The following is a 25,767-nucleotide window of genomic DNA, read 5'->3' on the forward strand; positions in this document are numbered from 1 at the left end:
CTTTTTCCCTGTGGGGATGGTCTTCAGGCCTGCCTGCCAGGGAGGAGGGTAGTTTTAGTCCTTTGAGTTACACAGCATGGCCTTGGCATTCTTGTCACGACTGCTGGCTCCCCAAGAAGACCTGGGGAGCAGTGCTGGCCATAGGTTCCAGGCTCTCTGGGTATGAAACCTTGTTCATGTTTGAGTCCCATCCCTGGAGCCCAGCCCCTTCCCAGCCACAACTTCTCCCAGGCTCTCTGAGGAGTTGGTATTAGTAACTTCTGATCGTTAGAGTTAGTAATGTTGGCTTCTCTAACAAACCCCAAACCTAAATGCCTTAACAAAATAAAGTCAGTCTGTCCCTCACTGACAGTGCAGGCGGGATGTTCCTGATTGGCTGGGCCTGCCATGCGGCCATTCAGGAACTGAGGCCCCTTCCGTATCATGGTTTCACCCTCCTCAGGTCCTCAGAATCCTCGCCATTCAGTCACAGATGGGGAAAGACAGGGTGGTGGGTCCTGTGAGAGGCTTCTGTGGGCCAGGCCTGGAAGAAGTGCACATAATTTCCACCCACAATTCATTGACCAGAGCTCAGTTGTTTGGCCACATTTAGCGGCAAGGGTGGCTACAAATGTAGTCAAGCTTTGTGCCCAAGAGGCAGGGAAGCCATAGCTGATGGACAGCTGTCCAGTCCCTGCCACATTTGGCCCCCGCATTGGCTGCAGCATCAGATCTAGCAGATCTCATTCAGTCCAGATGGAACCTGGGACTGACGCGGCTCTTCTCCTGGTGGCAGGTCACCTGTTTCTGCAGCTCTCACCTACTCCTTGTTCTGTTGTCTTGCCCAGTAGTTTGCATTTTAGGGCTTTTCTCTTTCTAACCACTCTAGTTTGACACCATTCATCTATCCTTCTGCCTTTACCTCTGGACTAATAGCTTCTAGTCCATTTCTGACCCACAGCCCACCAGGAGACTCAGACAGAGATGCAAAGAAGTTTGCATTTCACCATCTCTGGATGCATCCATGTCTTTTTCTAGAATAGCAATTGCTGTCCAGGCTGAGGAGTTTCTAAGGGTAAGAGAGGCAAATCACATATCTTAGCCCTGCATGCATGTGACTGGGTGGGTGTGGAACTGGTCTGGAACATCAGTTACATCAAATTAAAGTGACCCTGCACTGGAGTCCCCATACACCACTGGTGGGGATGTAGAATGGTGCAGCCACTTTGGAAAACAGTTTGGCACCCCCAAATCGAACATAAAGTTACCACATAATCCAGCACTTCCACTCCCAGGTATATACACAAGAGAATTGAAAACATATGCTCACAAAGAAACTTGTACATGAATGTTCATAGCATTATTCATAATAGTGGAAAACAGTATTGGAAGCAACTCAAATGTACATAAACTGGTGAATGGAAAAATAACGTCCTATATCCATACAACGGACTATTATTCAGTCATTTAAAAGAATGAAGTGCTAATACATGCTGTAGCAGAGATGAATCTTGAAAGTATGCTAAGTTGAAAGAAGCCAGACAAAGACATATGATTACATTAATGTAAAATGTCCAGAATAGACAAAAGGGTAGAGACAGAAAGTAGATTAGTGGTTCTAGGGGCTGGGGAGAAAAGAGAATTGGAACTGACTGCCAACAGGTTTCCTTTTGGGGTGAGGGGAATGTTCTGGAATTAGGTATTGGGAATGCTTATACAATATTGTGAATATGCTAAAACCACTGAATTGTATGGGGGGAAAGACTATATACCTTGACGGGGAGTCCACCCTTGAGCTCCCTTGTCCTAGTCTTGCCCACTACCTGGACCCCGGCTGCTGCAGACTCCTAGCTCTACCTGCCTGTCGGGGCCCTGTTCCTGCCTCCCTGGTGCTGACAGACTGCTCTGGCCAAATCATCCCTCCTGAACATGTCAAGTCACGTATTCAGCCAACACATATTGAGCACCTACTGTGTGCCAGTGCTTGTGCTAGGCCAGGGGAGCCAGTGGGGAGCCTACTGGGTCTAGTGTCACATGCCCATTTTCCTGCCCCTGCTTCCTTCCTGATTCTTAAGACCTGGCTCACAGCAGGCTCTGCCTGCAGACCTGGAGCACCTGCCCCTTCCTAGACACACAGTCAGATAAGACAACGTACTGCCTTCTGGGCTCCATGAGCTGATGACTTGCCTGGAGCAATTGCGGAGGAATTCTCAGTCCCTGAGTTGAGTCGGTTGCTTCACAGGGAGGCTTTCTGTTTGATTTCACCATTTATCCTTTTCCTTCATTCTCCTCAGTGTTTTTTGTACACACATATACTTAAACTCACCCAGATTGGGCTTATGGTTGGGGGTTGAGAGGAAAAGTCCAGGTCTTCGTGTTTGATTTGTCTGATTTCAGGTTAAAATTTTGAGCAGCCAGGGTTAGTCACAAAGGCGAGAGCTGAAAAGCATGGTAACGTGAACCAGCAGCTGCTCGGCACCCACAGGCCGTTCCACCTGATGTCCTAGTCTCCCCTCCCTCTCCCCTGCTTCCTTGCCCTCCCAGAAATCAACCCACCTCTCTCCCAGGGAAGCCTTGGAATGCAAGTTATGCCTGGAAAGGGGACTGTGACAGCTTCATCTTGAGTTCGCAGCTGCTGGGGACAGGGGGGAGCCGAGGCAGCTTGAGGAACAGGCCGGGCCAGCTGGGGTGCAGCTTGGCCGGGCCACCAGCACCAGCTCTCTGTATCTCAGGGTGCAGGGCATCACAGCACGTGCCAGTCTCTTACCCCCTGTCCTCCTCACCCTTGGGTCTGTTTGGTTTTGCATCTGGGGAAAGAGCTGCTGACGCTGGGCTCTGCAGCCAGCTCCCAGCCAAGTGGGCTCCCAGTACTAACTCTCACTCAGGCTACACAGGGGGTCAAGATGCTCTTTTCTTTGTCTTTAATTTCCTCTGCAGTTCCAGTTACTAACCCTGCCCCCAGCATCAATGCCTCTTCCTTTTTCCCGCCACCCCCAGCAGCCCTGCAGAGGTTTGGAGAACCTCTCTTGCATTCCTCTGGATCCTGGGCCTGCGTTCTCCATGTGAGAAGCCTGAGTCACCTTTTAAAGGCCCTGCCTCCCCTTTCAGCCACCCGGCACCCCCTTTCTTTTTGGAGGTGCTCAGCTCCTCGCCCCATCCATCAGACACTGGGCTGCATGGAGACACCCAGGACGTTTCTGCTTGGTTTCTTCCAGTGAAAGATGACCAGGAGGCTGTGCTTTGTTTCTACAAAACTGCCAAGGATTGTGTCATGATGTTCACCTACACAGAGCTCCCCAGCGGCAGGACCAACCTGACGGTCCTCAGGGAGCCAGGTGGGTGAGGGCCAGTTCCGTCTGCTCCCCAGGGAGCCCAGTTCCTGACCCCATTCCTTAGCTCGAGGCATAGCACCCCTTCTCTCCCCGCTGCTTTTTCCGAATTCTGGAGAGAGGAGGGAGGGTTACAGTCCTTATGAAGATCAGGATCTAGGCTGCCCCTAGATCTGGGGACCCACTGCGAGAGCAGAGCTCTGCAGGCGTGCTGGGGCTGTGGGAGTCAGAGGAGGCTAGGGCCCCGCCCCGTGGGAGCTTCTCTCCGCAAAGATGGAGTGCCGTGGGGGACTAGATTGCAGAACACAATTACCCGCCTGGCTAACGGCAGGAGGAGCTGTGGGTTCTGCAGGGCGTGTGCAGGGTGGGTCTGAATGGTCAGAGCTGGGCTGCTTGGCTTGCATCAGGGGGCGCTGAGTACACACGGAGCCCTGGCCTGGCTGCTGCACCTTCCAGGAGTCGGAAAGGGCAGATGGAGCGGAGCGCCCGGTAAACATCCCTGTGTACTGCCGAGCTCAGCAACCTGGGTGCTGAGGGGGGTCAAGCTTTAATACAAACATGGACAATTCTGCCTTGTGTTTTCTGCCCAGAGACCCATGGCCTTTTGCCTTGAAGTAATTAGGGTTTCCAGTCTGACCCCTTTTATTCTTCCTTGGAAGGGGGCAGGGGAGCAGAAAAAGATTTGCTCTCTTCAATTCACAGCATCGCAAACTGTTTTTCCAAATTGAGCCAGACCACATAATGGGCCTTCCCTGGGCCAGAGGCAGAGGGAAGTGTGGTACCAGGCCAGGATGCATGCCTGTAAGAATCGGGCTTTGTTTCCACTGTCTTTGCGGTTCTTTGAAAATAAGCACATTTGCTCTCAAGGGCTGCACACTAAGGGCTTACAAATGTTGGCTGGCCCCCAGCCAGCCCTTGTGGATGTGGCTTCATGAAACGTCCTGCCCTCCCAGTCTCCTTCTGAAACCATTTACATGAAGGCTGAGACACGGTCCAAATCCACAGTGGAGAAGGGGCCAGGCTGGGGCCAGGGCGCTGCATGTTAGGGAGATGCTGCTATGCTCACAGTGCACACGTGCGTGGGAGGAAGGGGGACGGCCACCAAGGTTCTCCGCTAGACTTTACTGTAGACTTACTCTGTGACCTTGAACAGTCACCGTCTCTCTGAATCCTTCACTTGCTGCACACCGGAGAAGCCTTTCTGCCCACCCATCTGCCAAAAGCAACATGAGGATCTAAGAGCCCAGAGGGGAGACGTTTGGGAGAGAGGCATACTTCCACTTCGGGTGTGCCTGAGGTTGGGTGGGAGCCCTGCGGTGACGTGGGGGCTTTGCCCCCTGTGCCTCCTGGCCCCTCTAGAGTGTGGAACCGCCCCCAATGCCATGACCATCCTCCTAGCCGTGGTTGGCAGTATCCTCCTGATTGGGATAGCGCTCCTGGCCATCTGGAAGCTGCTCGTCACCATCCATGACCGGAGAGAGTTTGCAAAGTTCCAGAGTGAGCGATCCAGGGCCCGCTATGAAATGGTAAGCTAGTGGGAAGTTAGAAGTAGGAAAAATGTCAAGTTTAGAGGTCTGGTTGGGTTCAAGCAAGCTATAAAAACCCGCCTGCCCCTTGGTATTCAAAACAAACAAACCTCAAAGATGGTGTGTGCCCAGTCCTGGATGGTGAGCAGTGCATGGCCCAGGAGCACAGAGAGCCCTGTGCAGAACTGCACACCAGACCCAGATCAGGACACTCCTGGGGCTGAGCCAGCTGGTACAGCCTTAGCAGGAAAAGCCTGGACAGTCTAGAGAGACAGCAGACCCAGTAAAGGCCCTTAGAGTCTATTATAATATCTAGATGTGTAAGTCTTGTATCCCCCAGCAAACTGCATGTTCCTGAAGGACTGAGCACAGAGTAAGTGCCCCCTGAATCCGCAGTTTCTGTTAGAGTTGGAAGGGACTCCGGAGACCATGTGACCCAGCCCCCACTTCAGAGACAAAGGGTGGGAGCTCAGAGGAGGGGAGTTAGAGCACAGGGCCATCTCCTCCACCTGCAAGCTTGCCTGCTGCTCTCCTGGGGGACTGACCTAGGAAGGGCCTCTGACCCTGAGTGTGTGTGTGTGAGTGAATAAACACACACGTCCTCTTGCCTTGTGTGTTCTCTAGGCTTCCAACCCTCTGTACAGAAAGCCCATCTCCACACACACTGTGGATTTCTCCTTCAACAAGTTCAACAAATCCTACAATGGCACAGTGGACTGACAGCTCCTTCTCCTCAGAGGGAGGAGGGGCTAATGATAAAGTCAAAGTGACACGCTTTGGACAGCTGCTCAACTTGATCACAGCTCTCTAGGTGGACAGCAGAGACCTTCCGGTGAGCGTGGGCAAGGAGCCCATTGCCTGCACAGGAAGGCAGCCGGCCACACCGCCTGGCTGCTGGGCCAGGGCCACACTAGGTGGCCACCTTCCAAGCCCAGGAAAGGCTGGGGCGCTTGGTGGTCTCAGCTTGCCCACATCCAGCTTATCTCAGTGAACCCCTGAGGGGCTGGGCAGGGCCTCCATCCTGGGAGTGTGAGAGTAAGACCAACAGTCTGGCTTTTCTCGTGTTGACAGTTTTCATATGAAATAAAAGGTCATGCATTTATGGTTTAGTTCTGAATCCTGAAAATTGCCCTATGTGTCGTTGCACATGGATTTTGGTGATGGGATAATTGAGACCCTCTTTGAAGGCACAGAGTTCGCAAATGTCAGTTTTCCTCACCTGTCTGTGTTTGTTCAGTACTTTGTAATGAAAAGGAAAGAGATTGTTTGGGATTGAAAGTAAACTTTAAAACCAAATGATTTTGTTTGCCTGACATTTCTACAACATGCGTGTTCCTTTCCAAAGTGGCCTTGAATGGTGCTCCACTGAGGGCCGAAATGCCCGTGTACCTCGCCAGGCGACCCAACACAAGCCACTTCAGTACCTTTGGACCTTCCCAGCTTTTGTTTTAAGAAAGTGTTCTAGGCTGGAAACTGGGAAAAGCCCCTCTCTGGCCTCCCACCCCTGTCCCAAGGTGCTGAGGCTGGAAACTGTGCAGGTAAAGAAGGGTCAAGATGGGATTTCCGCACAAAATCGCCTCTTGCACATTATCATCAAGAACAGTTGCCTCTCAGTGCTTCCTGACCAGGCCCAAAGCACAGAACCCTTTGCAGCTTTTTTCCTTAGGGCCCTAAAGTCCCCTTAGTCCCATATCTGAGATGGGAGAGACCCCTCTAGTTGTCTGATCCTGTCTGATCCCTATTCATAGAAGCAGAAACTGCCAGAGAGGGGCAGTGGCTTGCCTAGGCTAATGACAAACTGGTAGTAAGGCCCAGATCCCACAACCAGCTGTGGAGAGCCAGCTTCCTAATATTTGCTCTTGAGTCTTTCTCACTAATCTTTTTTTTTGCTATTGGCGTCACTTCAAGGCTTTGGTCTTTCATTACCAATTCATCTGTCTTCAGCCTTGGATCAAACTCTCCTTATTTCATTTTGGCAAACACTAAGAAAATGCCTGTGAGTAGGGCCTGTTAACCTGGGGGCAAAGATGAGTTTCCTTTGCCCTGAAACAGACCTTGTGACTTGGTGATGCTGCCTTAAATCCTTTTTTTAATAAAGCCAAATATAAACAATTTATAAACCAGATAAATAGTGGCTTTAAGATTTCTAAACTGAGAAAAATATGATTTTGGAAGAAACTTTGGGTTTCTTTTCTGCTTAATTGTGGGTTTCCTAGAGACAAATCATTAACTTGTCCAGTCTCATCGTCTATCAGGCCAGCTCCATAAGGGTACAGAGTTCCTGAGCCAAACCCTGAAGGCCGACTTGTTCGTGGCTTCCACCCGGGGCCCAAGTCAGGGGCATTTCGTGTGACACCAGGCTGCCGTTGCCAGAGCCAGGCTGCTCAGTGTCCTGCTGCCCCCTGCCGGGAGCCCTTGGGATGAGCTCTTTGGAGCCAGTGACTCCCGAGAGCGTGACCCAGTCCGTGACTCCCTTGTTCTTTCCCTGGGCGATGTGCTGCGCCCCACTCAGTTAACACAGCTCTGGGAGCGGGAGCTAAAGGTGAGCTGCAAAGCTCTCCAACTGAGGGCGGACACTGCCCTTTTTGTCAGTGCTGGGCTGTGGGAGCACAGAGATGGAGGTGAGCCTTCTAATGAGACTGTGGCCACAGTGGCCCTGCAAGGGACACCAGGCAGTCTCTGGAAAATTCTTTTCTGATATCTGCTTAGAAAGATGATTAGTGATGCATCTGTCTGTTGGAAAAAAGGGGGGTTAGCTGTTCATACTCAACCTATGTGAACAAAGATCTCCAAATCGTGATGATTTTAATTTCTAACTTTCTGTTACAAGAGAAATACATAGAAAGGGTAGAAAATAAAGAGATCATAAAGTAAAGAGTTTTTTATAGTCATATCATGCAGAGGTAATTACTCTTGACTTTTTGTGTATGAATTCAGTATTTTTTCGTTGTATATATGTGCAATTTTGATCAAATTAGGATTCTAGCATTGTTCTTTTTAAAAGGACTGGGGATTCTCATTCCTCGTAGTTGACTAGTACTTAGTCAAACCAAAGTAACAGCCACCTCTTCTGGAGAAGAAATTGTTTCTTAGATTTGTTTAATTAGGATCAGAGCTTGAGGTTATCATGAAACTCGGGATGAATTTCAAGTAAGAGCAAACAGGTGGGGAAGTCAGGGGAGGGGAGGTCTTTTTCTCTGTTCAAAATCACCTTCACTGAATTGCTCCTCCCTCTCTGGAGGTCTTCCAGCCACCAGGCTCCTGCTCGCTGCTGAGAAGGGCAGCCCGGTGCCCCTCTAGGAGGGCTCTGTGACTGGGTGTGATGGGGCAGTGGAGAAGAGGACGGCGACAGCCGCCTGGGTGAAGCTTAGGCGGAGGTAAGTGTGGGACCTGTGTGTCCGGGCCGCCTGAGGAATCCTCTGTGGTCATGTCAAGCCAGGACTGGAAATACAGGCAGGACATGCGTGCACCCAGCTGGTTCTCTGCCCACTTGGAAGCCTGTCTGGGAGCAGCATTCAAAAGAGTGGCCTTCAGGATGGCTGAGTGACGCATCCTGTCCCTAATGCAGGTCAGCGGGCTGAGGACGCCTAATTAGGTCTCTCCTGCCTGGCTTCCCCCCTCCTGCAGCTCAGGGGCTCCAGACTTCTTAGCAGACCCTGAGGGGAGGTTTGAAGTGGAGGAAACCGTTGAGCTGGCGGTGGTGGCGGAAGATTCGTCCTCAGTTTCCGAGGCTCCTGCTGAGCTTGCAGCTTTGGGAGGGACTTGGCTGGTGACTGCCCAGACAGCCCCATCTGACAGCTGCCTCTGGGTGATGTGTCGCAGTGTGAACTTCTTCACATCCAGTTTGTTTCTTGTAGAGTTTAATGTCGGGAAGTTCAGTCACAGTGGGACCTGTGACATCTGGCCTGTTTGTGTGTCTTGGTTGTCAGGAAGCTGGGAAGAACTGAATGCAATGAAATGTAACCTCCCTCCAGTTCTTATTGGGATCCTGTCTTCTCACCCAAGCCCAGACCCTTCCATTGACCCTCTTTAGCCTGCCTCCCCTTCCACACATACTTTCTGATCCTTCTGACAGGTGTTCTGCATAATATCTTTAGTTAAGCAGCCTCAAATTCTTGCTGCAGAAAGGCAAGCTCTATAAACTGTAAGTAACCGTAGGGTCATAAGCCCCAGTGACCTTCTCAGAAAGGAGTACTTAACCTTTTGGGGTCATGGACCCTTTAGGCTTACAGACCCCTTATCAGGGGTCTTATAATGCTTATAATTGTGTAAATAGGCAACATTCTAAAAAGTCTGGACCTTCTTATCAGGGTGACTGGTTAGTGTCTACCATCTTAGTTTGCCTTCAGAAAACACTGGAAGGCTCACCAATTAAAGCTTTATTGTTCATACCTGCATAAAAAACAAAAGCCCTTCGACTAAAAGCAGCCTCTCATTTGGACCCTCACAATTGGCCCAGGTGGCACTCAGGGAAGGTTGTTCCCACCTAAAATGGGAGGGGTGGCGATCAGACACACCTGGAGTGAGGTTTGGCGCATGAAACTCCAGCTCAGAGATACCTTCTCTAGTTGGATGCTTTTCTGGAAAAAGCATGACTGTCTTGTCTTATTCCAGAACTCTGCGGGAGTTGTCTGACTTTCTGCGTTGGAGGCACACATTTCTACTGAAATAAAATCCGGTACCTCTGTGCGGACTGAGAAGTTAATGTCTCCCCACCTCTCCTTTTTCTCTCATCCCCATCAGATGAACAATCTCTGGCATATGCACACTGATCACCAAAATTCCAGGTCCAGTTCAAGGAATTTTTCTATTTAAAAAGTGAGGGATGATGACAGTTGACACAAATTTTCTGATTCCTGACACAAAATTCAATACTTCAAACACTCCTTTCCACAGAGGTGACACTTGGGTTGGCCTGGGTGCTGGCTGGCTTCCCTGCTGTCTTGCCTGAGGGCTTCAGCCCCGGGCCAAGTTCCCTGTGGATTCAATGTGACCAAAGAAAATGACAGGAAAACGTTCTTGGGGTGGAAGGGTTATACCCAACTTTATTCCATGGTGGCAGAACAATTACTAAAATCCCATTCACTCAGAGCGAGTCTGCCTGCAGCAAGCCGGTCTCTGCCTCTGGGCCTCTGTCCTTGGCGCTGCCCCCACTCGAGCCTGTGCTCTGCTCTCCTGCAGCCTTGCAGCCGTGCCAGCATGTTGTCCAGAGCACTGGACGGAGCTCTTTATATAGAGTCAGTAACAACGTATTGCCTACACATATAGTCAGCTAGCCAAACAGGGCCAGGTGAGAATCCTGGCCACAGGAACTTTCATTTTATCCACATTCCTTTTGGATTCTGTGAGACTGAGGAATAACAGAACATTCTTGGGGTAAAGGGGTTTACACCCAGCTTTATTCTCATGGCAGTGGGCTGAACACTATCATCATGTCGGCACCCAGCAGTCTGCAGGTCCATAATGCACCTGTCTCTGCCTCTGCCCAGAGTACTGCTCAGAGGCTTACAGCCTGGCTGCGGCCCTTGTGCATCGGGCTGTGGAAGGCTGGTATGGCTCTGCTCTACTTCCCCTTATTCTTCTGAGACATGTGGGCTAACCAGAAATCATCTCATGGTGGCAGAAGTCAAAGAGGGGTGAGCTGAAACACATAAGCCTGGGCTCAGAACCAGTTCCCTGTCACCCACACCCACATTCCACTAGCCAAAGCCCAACATTAGTGGGGTATGGAAATATTCTCTGCCTTGAATGGAAATGCTGAGTCACTTGGCAAAGTGCATGGATTCAGGGAGGGGAGAAGAGTGGGGATTGGCAGAATTGCCACTTCAGTTTTGGTACTTTCTATTGAGTCATGACCAATAGGAAGGAAAGACTGGTTGCTGTCTCATGGTTGTATGGAAGCCCTACAGAAAGTTTAGAAACTAAGTTCCATAATAACCAGGCCATAATGAACCAGTATGTCTGGTTCACTTCCTGTGTTCAGTAAATCTTGGGTTAAATGGTGAAATAATGTTATGTACATGTATAGCTACATATTTGTATACAGACATAAATGGATAAAAAAGTTGAGGATAGCTACATATACAGAAAGGGGGTAAGAAGAGTGTTAATAGCAAAAGTACCAAACTGGAGTCAAAGGCAGGAATTCTCATCCCTTCTTTGCTTGCAGTCAGCATATCTGCAACCTCATGCAGATCATTTCTCAGTGGGCTGCAATTCCTCCCTTTGTGAAAAGGGATGATTGGATTAGATGGTCTCTGATGGGCTTCTAATTTCAGCTTCCTAAAATTCTGGTATATAGTCCCAGTTCAGCTGCTGACTGATCCTGTCTCTATAGGCAAAGGAAGCCTACTCTATTTCTGCATGACCAGCCTCTATACCTGGGGAGCCCTTTGCAAGGCACCTGCTAGATAGATCTCACTCCCTAGACCGCAGAGTTGTGGCACTGAAGTGCACCACTGGCAGGCTATAGGGAGGACAAGAACCCTCACAATCAGGTTGCTATAAACCAAGGGGGGTTCAGGATTACCAGGTCTGATAGTCTTTTCTTCTCAGGGCCTGTCAATCACTGCCTGCCTGCAAGCTTCCAGTGTTAAATGCCAGTCTGCTACTAATCTGATTCTTTTTACTTTGCAATTAATTTATTTCTCTAGATACTTGTAAAATTTTTCCTTAAAGTTCATAATTTTTAACAGGATATGCCTAGGTGTATGAATTTGTCCAAAACTTCTGCCTAGAACTTAGTGGGCCCTTTTTAATCTGCAGACTCAAGTATTTTTTCAATCTGTGGAAACTTACCTCAGTCATTTCTATATTTCTTTTCTCTCCTTACATCTTTTATTCATAGATCTCTCCTCTAAGGCTCTCCTATATTCCATCATTTACATTTCTTTGTCCCCTTATTTTGAATTTTGATATTCTACTTGATCTTCTAGCCCACAAATGTAGTTCTCATTATTATCATATCTTTAAGTTTTTCCATCAAAATTTCAAATTCAAATATTTTTCTCATTTCCCAAACAAAAAATTATTTTGTTATTTTAGCCTTTGAAGTGGGGTGTATCCTGTGGCAGGTCACTCATGCTCACAGTCATTCGGAAACAGTTGCTGGGCAGTCCCAGGTGCAGAGAATACTCAATAAACACGAGGGAAAAATCCCTGCCACCTTGGGGCTCACCCCCGTTGCAGGTGCATTTCTTTGCTTTCCTCCCCTGGTTGCTGGATTTCCTCAGGTGTTTTCTTTCTCTTGCCTTCCCGTGGCTCTGTACACCTTGAGAGGTGGGTGGACCCTCATAGCAGCAAACCCATGGTTGGTGGGTGGCCAGCAGTGCACTAACAGGGAGAGGCTGTCTGAAACCAGCTCCTCCTGGGCCAGGAAGATCCAGTGGGTCCTGAGGTGTGTGCGTGCGGGTACAGACACACGCACACAGCACTCTTCAAGTCCTGAGTCCCTCCTCTACTTTTCCTTGCTCCCACCTACCTTAGTGGCGACAATACCCCACACCTGTCTTCGCTGATTCTGGCTGAGCCTGCAGTCATGCTTCCAACCTTGCCTGCATGGACCCAGCAGCCATTTTTTGTTCAGCAGAGGTGGGTGAAGAGTGGGGAAGTTGGGAGAAAAAGAGCATTAAAGGTATTCTCCAGCTGCCATCTTCACCCTCCATGCCTTTTTCAGAGACTTTAAGACAGTTCCCAGGGGCTGCTGTAGGCGGCTTTTCCTAGAGATGACTCACATTAGCACAAGTGAGGTTGGGAGTTGAGTCTGAGATTCCAGGACAGTGTTTGCCATGCTGGCTGGGAGCAGATCCCTTTACCATTCTGGGTCTACACTTTAAGGACGGGGAGCTGGACTAGGTTTCTTGGGTTCCTGCAGCAGTACAAGTTGGTTAGCTTATACTCCACTAAATGCCTAGAGTATTGGTGGAGGCCAGGGGATAGAGTTCTCCCCTCCATTAGTCTAACATGTTCTTGGCGCCCTGTGGGGACTGTTCCCATTTTCTTTACTAGGACCAAGTGTTATAATGCTCAGAGTCCAAGTTCTTCTTTGAATCAGTTTGTGCTCCAAAGTTGTATGACACCAATCTGAGCTTTTTAAGAGGACTGCGGCACTGGGTTTAGTCTCAAGAAAAACTAAAAGCACCTGAGGCCTCTGTCAGAACGCAGATCTCCAGATCTCACCCCAAATCTGAAGCAGATTTTTGATGGCAGGGACTAGGTGATTCTCTGATGCTCCTCTCATTTCCCTTAAAGTTACCTAGCAGGGCAGGGGTATGTGGTGGGGGGGTGAGTTTCAGTAACAGAACAGGCAGTGCCCCCATCCTGATGTGGGCCAGGAGTGGCTGACAGCAGGAGAGGGTGGCAGATCCCAAGAAGAAACGTGGCTGACCAGCAGAATAGTTCTCAAATAGGCTCCTGGACCAGCAGCACTGGTATCGCCAGAACTGGTTTTCAGGCGCCATTGTAGACCCACCAGTCTGAAATGCTGGGCCAGCCCCTGATTTAACAAGGCTCCAGGGACTCTGACGCACCCTGCACCCTGGGACCCAGACCTAGTGAGCCCACTGGGGGGCACTTTGAGCCCTCAGCACATCACTCCAAAGGTCTCTGTGTCAGACAAGCTCACCGAGACTTCAAAGACTGCAGAGATTTTACAAGTTTTTATTAGGAAATTATCCTCCACCTCCTAACTTTCTGCTCCTCCAGAGAAGACCCAGGGCTATGCCCCTTCCCTGTCCTGGCGTTTTTCCTTGATAATCTACCCTTTCCAGAGGGAACTTCTCTGGAAATGCAGCACTGGGTCCTGAAGCTCAAGCTGGACTTCAGAGCAGAAGCTGTTAAGGGTAAACTCCAAGAGGGAACAATAAAAACATGAGCTGAATTCATCTACCTGAGTCTTTTGAGAACAGAGGGGGGCAGTCAAGGAGGGAAGAGCTATCAGCATAAGGAAACGGCAAGAGTCCTCTCCCACCTGGCCCTGCCTAAGGCCTGACCCGGGCAAGCAGCACGGGCAGAGCGTGAGTGTGCTGGCAGAATCAGAACTCAGAGCCTTCAAGTTACACTGCCACCCTGACCCTGCTCAACCAGGGCCTTGAATGGGGCCATTTTAAATGGCCATCTGAACCCACCACACCTTTGATTTCCTTCCAAGATGCTTCCTGAATAGACCAAAGACATAAAAATGGGAAACATCTTATGTTAGTATTAGAGAAGAGGGATTGTCCAGAAACTCAGGAGTTTTGGGGAGAAACAGTGCATTTGGGACCGAAGTGAATAAAGTGTTGCCTAACTGGTCATGCCCTGTATGAGGGTAGGGCCTGTGAGGAAAGGGGTGTCCCCAGCCCCTGTGCTGTGGAAACACAGAAACTTTGATAACAGCGCAGCTCAGTTGCTGGGCTCACTTCCCTCTATTTCCAGTGAAAGCTGACTTCCCTTCTGGCCAATGTCAGGACAATTATGTAGGAAGATTCTTAAGCAAACCTCCAAATGGAACCTTAGGTATCTTGACACGGCAGTTATTTTAAATAAATGAAGGAGCAGCTTGTCCATTTGTAATTCAAATAAGGCAAAAGGAAGCTGTAAGAGGTTTCAGCACAGGTCCACAACTGCTGCCTGTGGGAAGAAACAAGCCAGAAGCCCTCTCCATCTGTTCAAATGAAAGCCAGGTTTTGGGTTCAGGCTCAGCTAGTCCCACTTCTCCATGTCGCTCCTGGTGAGTGAGCAACAGCAGTTCTGGAATCAGTATCATTTGCATACCTGGACCATCACTTTTAAGTAGAAAAGAACAGCTCATATTTACATATTGTTTGGGCATTGCATTAGACACAGAATAAAGGACACAAGAAATGCGGTACTGGTTTTAACCTCATATGATAAAAGTGTCATGGCAATGAAGAAGTTTGATCTAGAAATGGGGGATCCTCAAACATGGAAGGCCCCAAAACAGGACTGTGAGTGCCTAATCAACATCAGTCTCAGTAAAAGAAGGCTTGAAAATGAACATACAGGCAGGGATTACAAGTTCAATTTGCCCTAAAGACTGTGGTTATCCAGAAGTCATTCCAACGCAGGACCAGGGGAAGAAGCCAAGCAGTATTATTATTTCAAGCCAGTGCATCTCAGCAGACTGCATCTTCCAGCCTTCACAGAAATGTATCCAAGACACTCACACATCAAGTCTACTCAAATACGCTTCCCAAGCAGCTTTTCTGTACATCTCAGCTGCCCCCAGACGATGTGCTGATGTTAGTATGCCCCGGCCTACAATGATGATATCAGAACCACGACTGCCGATAACTTCTTGTGGGCTATTGTACTGTTGGCCGAGATTATCCCCTGCAAAAACAAAAAGGTTACTGTTTAACACAATATGAAAGAAATCAGAAAACCTGTCATATGACTTTTACAAAAAACGATCTGACCAGCTTTAAATAAATATGTGCCTTGCTCTCCCCATTTACCATGTCCCTTCTGCACAGCAAGTGAGTAAAGGCAGGCAGAGAGACTCCTTGGGTAGGCCAGAGACTTCCACAGTGGAGAAGATGCTAGCCAACTCCTTGCTAATGTCTAATTTTAGAGCATTTTTACTTTATCAAAAAACTAAAATCTGTTGCCAAAAAAAGTTCAATACCAAAACAAGAGAATAAAATTTGGCCTCACAATTGAAGACAATTTCAGTATACGTCTCGGAGTCACGTGACACAGTGTTGACCAGGTCCTCACAAGGCATCTAGCCTGATCATGAGCACAGATGTGAACTTTCTGCACAGCCCTGTCAAGCATTCAGATTATGTACAAACCCTAATCCTTAATTTTGGCTTTTCTTTTTTATTGAGGTATAATTGACATGTAACATTAATTGAAAGCGTACATGATGATTCAGTATTTGTATACACTGTGAACTGATTATAAGTCTAGTTAATATCAGTCACCTTGCATTACTATAAAAAAATTTTTGTGATGACAACTTTTAATATTTACTCTTAGTAACTGTCAAATATTTAATATTGTATTATGAACTATAGTAGTAGGCATGCTGTACATTACATCTCCATGACTTATATTCTATAATTGGAAGTTTGTGCCTTTTGACTCCCTTCACCCACTCCAACCACCAATCTGTCTTCTGTATCTATGAGCTGCTTTGTTTTTTTATTGTTCATTTGTTTTTATTAGATTGCACATATACATGAAATCATATGGTATTTGTCTTTGACTTATTTCATTTAATGTAATACCCTCCAGGTCCATCTATATTGTTGCAAATGGCAAGATTTCATTTGTTGTTATGGCTGAGTAATATTCCATCACACACACACACACACACCACATCTTTATCCATTCACCCATCTATGGATCCTTAGGTTGTTTCCACATCTTGGCCATTGAACAAAGGTGTGCATGTATCCTTTCAAGTTAATGTTTAAGTTTTCTTTGGATAAATACCTAGAAATGGAACTGCTGGGTTAAATTAAGGATTAGGGCTTATACATAATCTGAACGCTTGATAGGGCTGTGCAGAAAGTTCACATCTGTGCTCACGTCTATTTTTAATTTTCTGAGGAACCTCCTTACTAAGTTTTTCTTAGTAACTGCACAATTTACATTCTCACCAACATTGCATGAGGGTCCTTTTTCCCCACATCCTGAGCAACAGTTATTTCTTTGGTTTTTGATATCAACAGGTGTGGGGTGATAACTCATTATAGGTTAGATTTGAAATATTTCTAATGATTAGTAATGTTGACTATCCTTCCATGTATGTGTCTGTTGGCCATTTACATGCCTTCTTTGGAAAAATGTCTTTTCAGATCCTCTGTACATTTTTAGTTTGACTTTTATTTTTGTCTACTGAGTTTATTTGTTTTAGATACTAGCCTATTATTAGACATATGATTTACAAATATTTTCTCCCATTCAGTCAGTTACCTTTTCATGTTTTTGGTGGTTTATTTTGCTGTGCAGAAATTTTTGGTTTAATATAGTTCTACTTGTTTATTATTTTTGCTTTTGCTGCTTTTGGTGTCAGAGTAAAAAATCACCACCAAGACCTATGCCAAGGAGCTCACTACCTTTTTCCTTCTAAGAGTTTTTGTTTTCAGGTTCTTATATTCAACTTTTTAATCCATTTTGAGTTAATTAGCTGTATTCTTTTGCATATGGCTGTCAAGTTTTCCCCAGTATCATTTTATTAAGATATTATCCTTTCCCCACTGTGCAGTCATGGCTCCTTTGTTGTAAATTGACAATATATGCATGGGTTTATTTCTGGGCTCACTATTCTGTTCCAGTGATCTATGTGTCTGTTTTTATACCAGTTCCACACTGTTTTGATTTCTAAAAGCTTTGAAATACAGTTTGAGAACAGGGAGTGTGATGCCTCCCTCCAGCCCTGTTGTTCTTCCTCAAGATCACATTGGCTATTTGGGGCCTTTTGTGGTTCCATAGAAATTTTAGGATTTATTCTATTTCTGTGAAAAACCCCTCTGGAATTTTGATAGTGACTGCACTCAATCTGTAGATTGCTTTGGGCAGTATGGATATTTAAACAATCCTACTTCTTCTAATACATACATTTGAGTCTTCAATTTTTTTCATCAGTGTCTTAATAGTTTTCAGTGTCTAAGTCTTTCACTTCCTTGGTTAAATTTACTCCTAGGTATTTATTCTTTTTGGTGTAACTGAGAATGGGAATATTTTCTTAATTCTCTTCCTGGTACTTTGTTATCAATCTATAGAAACACAACACAAGCATCTAATAATGTATATAATTATTGAAGTACTATGTTGTACATCTGAAACCAGTGTAACATTGTATAAAAACTTTATTCCAATTAAAAATAATATACAAAGGAAATAGATTTCTGTATATTGACTTTATATCCTGGAACTGTTCTGAATTACCTTATTCTTAGTTTTCTATATATAGTGATACATGTCATCTACAAATAGTGACAGTTTTACTTCTTTCTTTACAGCTTGAATGCCTTCCATGTCTTTTTCTTGACTAATTGCTATGTCTAAGACTTCCAATAACATACTGAAAAGAACTGGCAAGAGTGGGTATCCTTGTCTTGTTCTTGATCTTAGAAAAGCTTTAAGCTTTTCACTGTTTAGTATGTTGTTAGCTGTAGGCTTGCAATATATGGCCTTTATGATGTTGAGATATGTTCCCTCTGTATCCATTTTGTTAAGTCTTTATCACAAGTAGATGTTGAATTTTGTCAAATGCTGTCTCTGCATCTATTGAGATGATCATATAACTTTCATCCTTTATTTTGTTAATGTGGTGAATCACTCTAACTTATTACAGATGTTGAACCATCCTTGCATCTTTAGATAAATCACATTTGATTTTGTTGTATGATCCTTTTAATATATTTATTGTTCAATTCATTTTGTTGATATTATGTTACAAATATATGCATCTATTCATCAGGGATATTGGCTTGGAATTTTCTTGTGGAGTCTCTGTATACTTTGGAAATTAGACTTCTCTCATTTCAACATATTTACTCCTGGAGAATGTTCTAGGTACACTTGAGAAGAATGTGTACTCTCTTAGAGGATGGAATGTTCTATGTAGATCACTGTTGAGTCCATCTGGTCTAATGTGTCACTTAAGGCCAATGTTTCCTTATTGATTTACTGTCTAGATGATCTACCCATTGATGTAAGTGAGGTATTAAGAGTTCCCTGCTATTATTGTATTGCTGTTTATTTCTCCCTTTAGGTCTGTTAATTCTTGCTTATATAGTTAAGTGCTCCTACCTTGGGTGCATAAATATTTATTGTTACATCCTCTTGTTGGGTTGACCCTTTATCACTATGTAATGTCCTTCTTTGTCTCTATTTACAGTCTTTATTTTAAAGTTTGTTCTGGCTGATTTAGGTATTGCTACCCAAGCTTACTTTCGGTTTCCATTTGCATGGAATATATTTTTCCATTTCTTCACTTTCAGTCTCTGTGTGTCCTTATATCTGAAGTGAACCTCCTGTAGGCATCATGTAGGTGGGTCTTGTATTTTAATCCATACAACTACTCTTATGTCTTTTCATTAGAGGATTTGGTTCATTTACACTTACAGTAATTACTGTTAGGTGTGTACTCATTTCCATTTTGTTAACTGTTTTCTGGGTATTTTGTGGTTTCTCTCTGTTCTTCTCTTGCTGTCTTCCTTTATGGATTGATCAATTTCTTTAGTGGTAGGCTTTGGTTCCTTTCTCTTTTATCTTTGGTGTAGTTACTATAGGATTTTTTACTATGGTTGCCATGATATATCCATGTTAAATACATAGTAGTCCGTTTTAAGTTGATAACAAGTTGTTTTATTTATTTCCCATGTTTGGTTTTTGATGTCACATTTTGAATTGTTTTATCATCTAATTAATTAATTACTGCAGTTATAATTATTTTTACTAGATCTTTTAACTTTATAGTGAACAATCCGTAACCTTTACTATGTATTTACCTTTAAAGTGAGATTTTCTATTTTCTCACATTGTAACTTTTTTTAATTTAAAAAAGTACATTAGTTCCAGGTGTAAACATAATGGTTAGGCAATTATATACATTATAAAATACTCACTAGGATAAGCATAGTTACCATCTGTTACCATACCAGGTTATTACATTATTATTGACTATATTCCCTATGCTGTACTTTTCATCCCTGTAACTTATTTTCTAATTGTAAGTTTATCCCCATCAACTATTTTGCCAATCCCCCCAAGCTCTTCCTCTGTGCCAACCACTGGTTTGTTTCCTGCCTTTATGATTTTATTTCTGGTTTGTGTTTCATTTCTTCATAAAAATGAAATAATACCGCAATTTGTCTTTCTCTGACTTATTTCACTCAACATAATACCCTCTAGGTCTACCATGTTGTCATGAATGGCAAGATTTCATTCTTTTGTATGATAAGTAATTTTCCACTGTGTATATATGCCATATCTTTCTTGTCCCATCATCTATCCATGGGTACCTAATGCTTCTATAACCTAGCTGTAGTAAAAACACAGTGGGTGCATCTATCTTTTTGAATTGCCAGGTAAATACCCACAAGTGGAATTAATGTGTTGTATGGTATTTCCACTTTCAGTTTTTTGAGGAAACTCCATTCTGTTTTCCATTTTACATTCCCACCAACAGTGCTGCACCATTTTACATTCCCACCAACAGTGCACAAGAGCTCCCTTTTCTCCACATGCTTGGCAACACTTGTTATTTCCTGTCTTATAATAGCCATTCTAGCCACTGTGAGTTGATAGCTCATTGCGGTTTGATTTGCATTTCCATGATGATTGGTGTGACGTTGTGTAACTTTTCATGTCTGTTGGCCATCTGTATGTCTTGGAAAAAATTCCAAATTTCCTCTTGGAAAAACCACCCATTCAGGTCCTCTGCCCATTTTTTAATGATTATGGGTTTTTTGTGTTGAGTTGTATCAATTCTTTATATATTTTGGATGTTAACTCTTTATCAGATAAATCATTTGCAAACATATTCTCCCATTCAATAGGTTGCATTTTCATTTCAACAATGATTTTCTTTGCTGTGCAGAAGCTTTTTAGTTTGATGTACTCCACTTGTTTATTTTGCTTTTGTTTCTCTTGCAGAGGGCTGGGGGCAGGGGGGGAAGACATAGCCAGAAAAACATTGCTAAAAGCCAATGTCCCAGAACTTACTACCTATGTTTTGTTTTAGGCGTTTTATGGTTTTTGGTCTTACATTTAGGTCTTTAAACCATTTTGAACTTATTTTTGTGTATGGTCCAAGTTTCATTCTTTTGAATGAAGCTGTCCAATTTTTCCAACACCATTTATTGAAGAGATTGTCCTTTCCCCATTGTATATTCTTGCCTCTTTTGTCACAGATTAATTGTCTATATAAGCATGGGTTTATTTCTGGGCTCTGTACTCTGTTCCATGGATCCATGTGTCTTTTTTGGGGCAGTACCATATTGTTTTGGTTACTGCAGCATTGGAGTATAGTTTGAAACCAGGAAGCATGACACCAGCTTTGTTCTAAAGACTGCTTTAGCTATTTGGGGTCTTTTGTGGTGGTTCCTTACAAATTTTAGGATTATTTGTTCTAGTTCTGTGAAAAATGGCTGTGGTATTTTGATAGGGATTGCTTTGGGCAGTATGGCCATTTAACAATATTTACTCTTCCAATCCTGACCACAGTATATTTACCTTCAGATTTTTTCATCAATTGCATATAGTTTGCAGAATAAATGTTTCTCACCTCTTTTGATTTAATTTACTCCTAGGTATTTATTATTTTTGATGCAGTTGTAAATGGGACTGTTTTCTCAATTTCTCTATCTGTTTGCTATTAGTGTATTGTAATGCAACTAATTTACATGATTTTGTATCCTGCAACTTCACTAAATTCATTTATCATTTATTATGTCTGACTTTTTTAGTGGAGTCTTTAAGGTTTTCTATTTTTAGTGTCATGTCATCTGCAAATGACAGTTTTGCTTTCTCCTTAACAATCTGCATGCCTTTTATTTCTTTTTTTCATTGCTGTGGCTAGGACTTCCAGTACTATGCTCAGAAAATGGCCAGAGTAGGCATCCTTGTCTTGTTTCTGATCTTAGAGGAAAAGTGTTCATTGTTGAGTATGATATTAGTTCTGGGTTTGTCACATGGTCTTTATTATGTTGAGGTACATTCCCTCTATACCCACTTGTTTTTTTGACATGAATGGATGTTGAGTTTTTGTCATGAATGGATGTTGAATTTTGTCAAATGCCTTTTCTGCATCTGTTGAGATGATCATATTGTTTTTATCCTTCTTTTTGTTAATGTGGTATTATCACATTGATTGATGGATACTGAACCATCATGGCATCTCTGGAATAAATTCTACTTGGTTGTGTAGAACAATCCTTTTAATTTGTTGTTCCATGTGCTTTGCTAATATTTTCTTGAGGATTTTTGCATCTGCTCAGCGGCAACACTGGTCTGTTAATTTTCATTTTTTGCAGTGTCTCTGGTTTTGGTATTAGGGAAATGCCGCCCTGTTGGAATGAACTTGGAAGGATAATTTTCCTCTTCTAATTTGTGGAATAGTTTGAAAAGGTTAGGTATTCACTATTCTTTAAATGTGTTGTAGAATTCATCTGTGAAGCCATAAAGACCTGGAATTTTGTTTGTTGGATTTTTTTTATTACTGGTTTATGACTAGTTTCATTACTAGTAATTGGTCTGGTTCAGCCTTAGAAGAATGTATGTTACTAAGAATTTATCCATTTCTTCTAGATTATCAATTAGTTGCCATAAAATTTTTCATAGTAGTCTCTTATAATCCTTCATGTTACTGTGGTATCAGTTATAACTTCTTTCATTTCTGATTTTATTTATTCAGATCCTCTCTTATTGGATGAGTCTGGCTAAAGGTTTATCAATTTTGTTTATGTTTCCAAAGAATCAGGTCTTAGTTTTACTGATCTTTTTTATTTGTTTTTTAAATCTGTATTTCATTTATTTCCACTCTGATCTTTATTATTTCCTTTATTCTACTAACTCTGGGCTTTATTCTTTTTCTTCTAAGTTCCTTTACATACTGGGTTAGAGTATTTTAAATGTTTCTGTCTTCCTGATAGGCCTGTACTGCTATAATCTTCTCTCTTAGGACTTGCTTTTCTTTTCCTACATCCCAAAGATTTTGAACTGTTTTATTTCTGTTTTCATTACTTTCTAAGTATTTTTGGATTTCTCTGACCCACTGGTTGTGTAGTAGCATGTTGTTTAGCTTCCACATGTTTTTTTTCCCAGTCTTTTTTCAGTAATTCATTTCCAGTTACATGCTGTTATGGTCAGAAAAGATTCTAGATATGATTTCAGTCTTCTTAAATTTACTGAGACTTGTTTTGTGACCTAACATGAGGTCTATCTCCTTATGTTAGGTCAATCCCTTTATCATTATGTGTAATGGCTTAGACTAAAAGACTGTAGCAAGAGACAATCTTGTTTGATATAATTATTGCTACACTAGCTCTTTTAACACCCATTTGCATGCAATTTTTTTTATTGTCTCTTCACCTCAGTCTGTATGTCTTTATGTCTAAGTGAGTCTCTTGCAGGCAGCATAAAGATGGGTCTTATTTTTTTAATCCATTTAGTCACCACTGTATGTCTTTTGACCGGAACATTTAGCATTTATATTTAGAGTAGTTATTGATAGGTAAGTACTTACTTCATTTTGTTAATTGTTTCTAGTGTTTTTTTAGTCCTGAGTCCTGTTTCTTCTCTTGCTCTCTTTGTGATTGATGGCTTTAATTTAACACCTGGATTTTTTCTTTTTGTGTGTATTATAGGTTTTTGGTTTGTGGTAACCATGAAGTTCATATATAACATTCTATATTGTAAAAGCACATTTTTACTGTTTTATATGTATGATGTCAAATCTTTTTGTGACTTATTTTTTAGATGTAATTGATTTTACTAACTTTTATCTTTTAACTTTCATACTTTGAAGCTTTTAAGTGATCTACTGTATGTTTATTTTTACCAGTGAAATTTTTTTGTTAAAATAAATTTCTTCTAATTATGGGCTTTTCTTTTCTGCTTAAAGAAGTCCCCTTTAACATTTCTTCTAAATCCTGTTTAGTGGTGGTGAATGCCTTAACGTTTGTCTGGGAAACCGTTTCTCTCCCCTTCATTCTGAGTGATAACCCTACCCAGGATGGAGTATTCCTGGTTATAGGTTTTTTTTTCCTTTCAGCACTTTATACATATCATGCCACTCTTGAGATGTATTCTTTCATGTTTTCTTGTTATTTAACTAGCACTCTTTATTTCAGCTTTAAAAAGTCCCCTGAAGATTTCTTCTAAGGCCAGTTTAGTGATGAACTCCTTTAGTATTTCCTAGTTTGGAAACTTATCATCTTGACTCCAATTCTGAATGGTAACTTTACTGGAGTTCTTTGTTGGAAGTTTTTTTTTTGCACTTTTGAATATACCATACTACCCCTTCTGAAAAGATTCTACTGAAAAATCTTCTGATATGCTTATGGGGGAGGGAGGGGTTCTCTTGTATGTAACACGTTGTTTATCTCTTGCAATCATAAAGATTCTCTTCTTATCTTTACTTTTGACATCTTAACTAAAATGTGCCTTGGTGTAGTCTTTTCAGGTTCATCTTATTTGGTACTCTTTGGGCTTCCTGAATCTGGATATCCATGTTCTTCCCCAGGTTAGAGGTGTTTTTTAGCCACTATTTCTTCAAATAATTTTTTTGCCCCTTTCCCCCTCCTCTTCCTTTTGAAACCCCAATTTGAAAGTCAATTGGCTTGCTGTCCTGTAAGTCGATTAAGCTATCTCCATTTTTTGTTTTTTTCTTTTTGTTGCTCTTATTGGATGAATTCCATTGCTTTGTTATTGATTTCACTGATTCTCTCTTCTGCTTCATCTAGTGTGCAGTTGAACCCATCTGTTGTATTTTTCAGTTCAGTTACTGTATTCTTCAGCTCTGTTATTTCTATTTGATTCTTTCTTATATTTTCTCTTTTGCTGAAGTTCTTACAGTGTTCATCCATTCTTCTCCCAAGTTCAGTGTTGCATCTTTATGACCATTACTTTGAACTCTTTATCAGGTAAATTATAACTCTTTCATTAAGGTTTTGTCTTGTTCTTTTGTTTTGAATATATTCCTTTATTATGCTTGATTCAGTGTTGGTTTCTATGAATTAGATGAAATACCCACCTTTCCCAGTCTTGAAGGAGGAAACTCACATAGATTAACCTTGTCGTTCAACCTATCCTACCTCTTGGTTGTCTCTCAAACCTTCGTGATTGTCCAAGCAGCCTCTTACATTTTTTAAATAGCTCCCAACAGCTGAGGGTATGCCAAAACTTATCAGTGTCCCCTATCTCAGTCAGTACCTAGACTCAACCTAATTTGAAACCAGACCCTCTGCTTTTAAAATGTGCAAAATAATATGCAGTCCTGTGGGATTCAAGTGTTAGCCATGCTGGCCACCAGAGCCTGATGTCTGAAGATATCCAGAGATATCCCATGGGCAGCAGTTGCAAAACTCAGGGCTCTGGATGAGTACATAAACACTGATCTGGGAGACACTAGTGAGTTGCAGCAAGCCAGATGGAGAGTACAAAGACAGCATCCACTGCTTAAATTCCCTGAAAACAGCTCTGTGCCCAAACCAAAGCCTCCCCTCAAGCTGACAGGCTCATTCACAGAAACCTGGGGGTGTGTTTCAGTCTGCTGTCTCTGCAGTACCCTTGGAGTGGTAGCCTGCTGATAACCATCAGATTGTTACAATCCCATGGGACTGAGGATTACAAGTCCCCAGCTACTATAGCCAGGTGATGAAACAGTATCTTGGGTGGTAGGCACAAAAACTGAGACAACAAATTTACATACCAGGGTACCAGACATGTTAGAGCTCTGTTCCAGAAGATACTGGCACTCTGGAGTTCAGCAGTGAGTACATGCAAAGATAGTGCCTGCACTCTGAGGTCTCTGGAAAGGATCAGCCAGCTCTTTGATATGTGTTGAATTAAAGTCTACCCCTCAAGCTGCAGCTATGATGAGCTAATAGGCCTCACAGAAAACTGAACTCCTAAGTGTGTTCTCTCTTGCTGTGTCCTGGGGCTGGTAACTGTTTCAGAACTCTTTCTCTGTTGGTTACAACCCTGTGAGACCTACAAGTGTAAGTACCACTGGCCACCAGAGAGGCCATTAGAGATGTCTCATAGCAGCTGCAAAAATTGGGGCACCAGACAAGGGTATTAGCTCCTTTCTGGTGGACAGCAGTGAGCTGGAGCAATGCAGAAGGGGAGCACAAAGATTGTGTCCACTGGTCTCTGTTTCCTGAGAGCAGTTCCAAGGCCACACTAGATGTGTATCAAACCAGAAGTCTGACTCTCAGGCCAAAACTCTGAAAGCCTGGGTGGGGAGGGGT

General features: G+C 43.5%; 2 protein-coding genes across 8 annotated transcripts in view; one reads left to right on the forward strand and one right to left on the reverse strand.

Annotated features, from left to right (window-relative positions):
* Positions 1-25,767, forward strand: part of ITGB5 (integrin subunit beta 5) — a 140,965-nt gene that overhangs the window by 111,059 nt on the left and 4,139 nt on the right. For 2 of the 4 annotated variants that reach the window (XM_037012982.2, XM_073231523.1), the window contains exons 13-15: positions 3,195-3,314; positions 4,668-4,834; positions 5,459-6,130. The exons of 1 other annotated variant lie outside the window; for it this stretch is intronic. In XM_037012982.2, the coding sequence (XP_036868877.1) occupies positions 3,195-3,314; positions 4,668-4,834; positions 5,459-5,554 (383 nt within the window). In that variant the 3' untranslated portion in view covers positions 5,555-6,130. Of the gene's footprint in view, positions 1-3,194; positions 3,315-4,667; positions 4,835-5,458; positions 6,131-25,767 lie in introns of those variants that run through there. One more of the 4 variants, XM_073231521.1, reaches the window with a different exon arrangement.
* Positions 13,477-25,767, reverse strand: part of UMPS (uridine monophosphate synthetase) — a 42,121-nt gene continuing 29,830 nt past the window's right edge. For all 4 annotated transcript variants that reach the window (XM_017678287.3, XM_037012967.2, XM_017678289.3 and 1 more), the window contains one exon: positions 13,477-15,166. In XM_017678287.3, the coding sequence (XP_017533776.1) occupies positions 14,997-15,166 (170 nt within the window). In that variant the 3' untranslated portion in view covers positions 13,477-14,996. The remainder of the gene's footprint in view (positions 15,167-25,767) is intronic.

The sequence above is a fragment of the Manis javanica genome, chromosome 3, assembly GCF_040802235.1.
Source record: "Manis javanica isolate MJ-LG chromosome 3, MJ_LKY, whole genome shotgun sequence".
Classification (NCBI taxonomy): domain Eukaryota; kingdom Metazoa; phylum Chordata; class Mammalia; order Pholidota; family Manidae; genus Manis; species Manis javanica.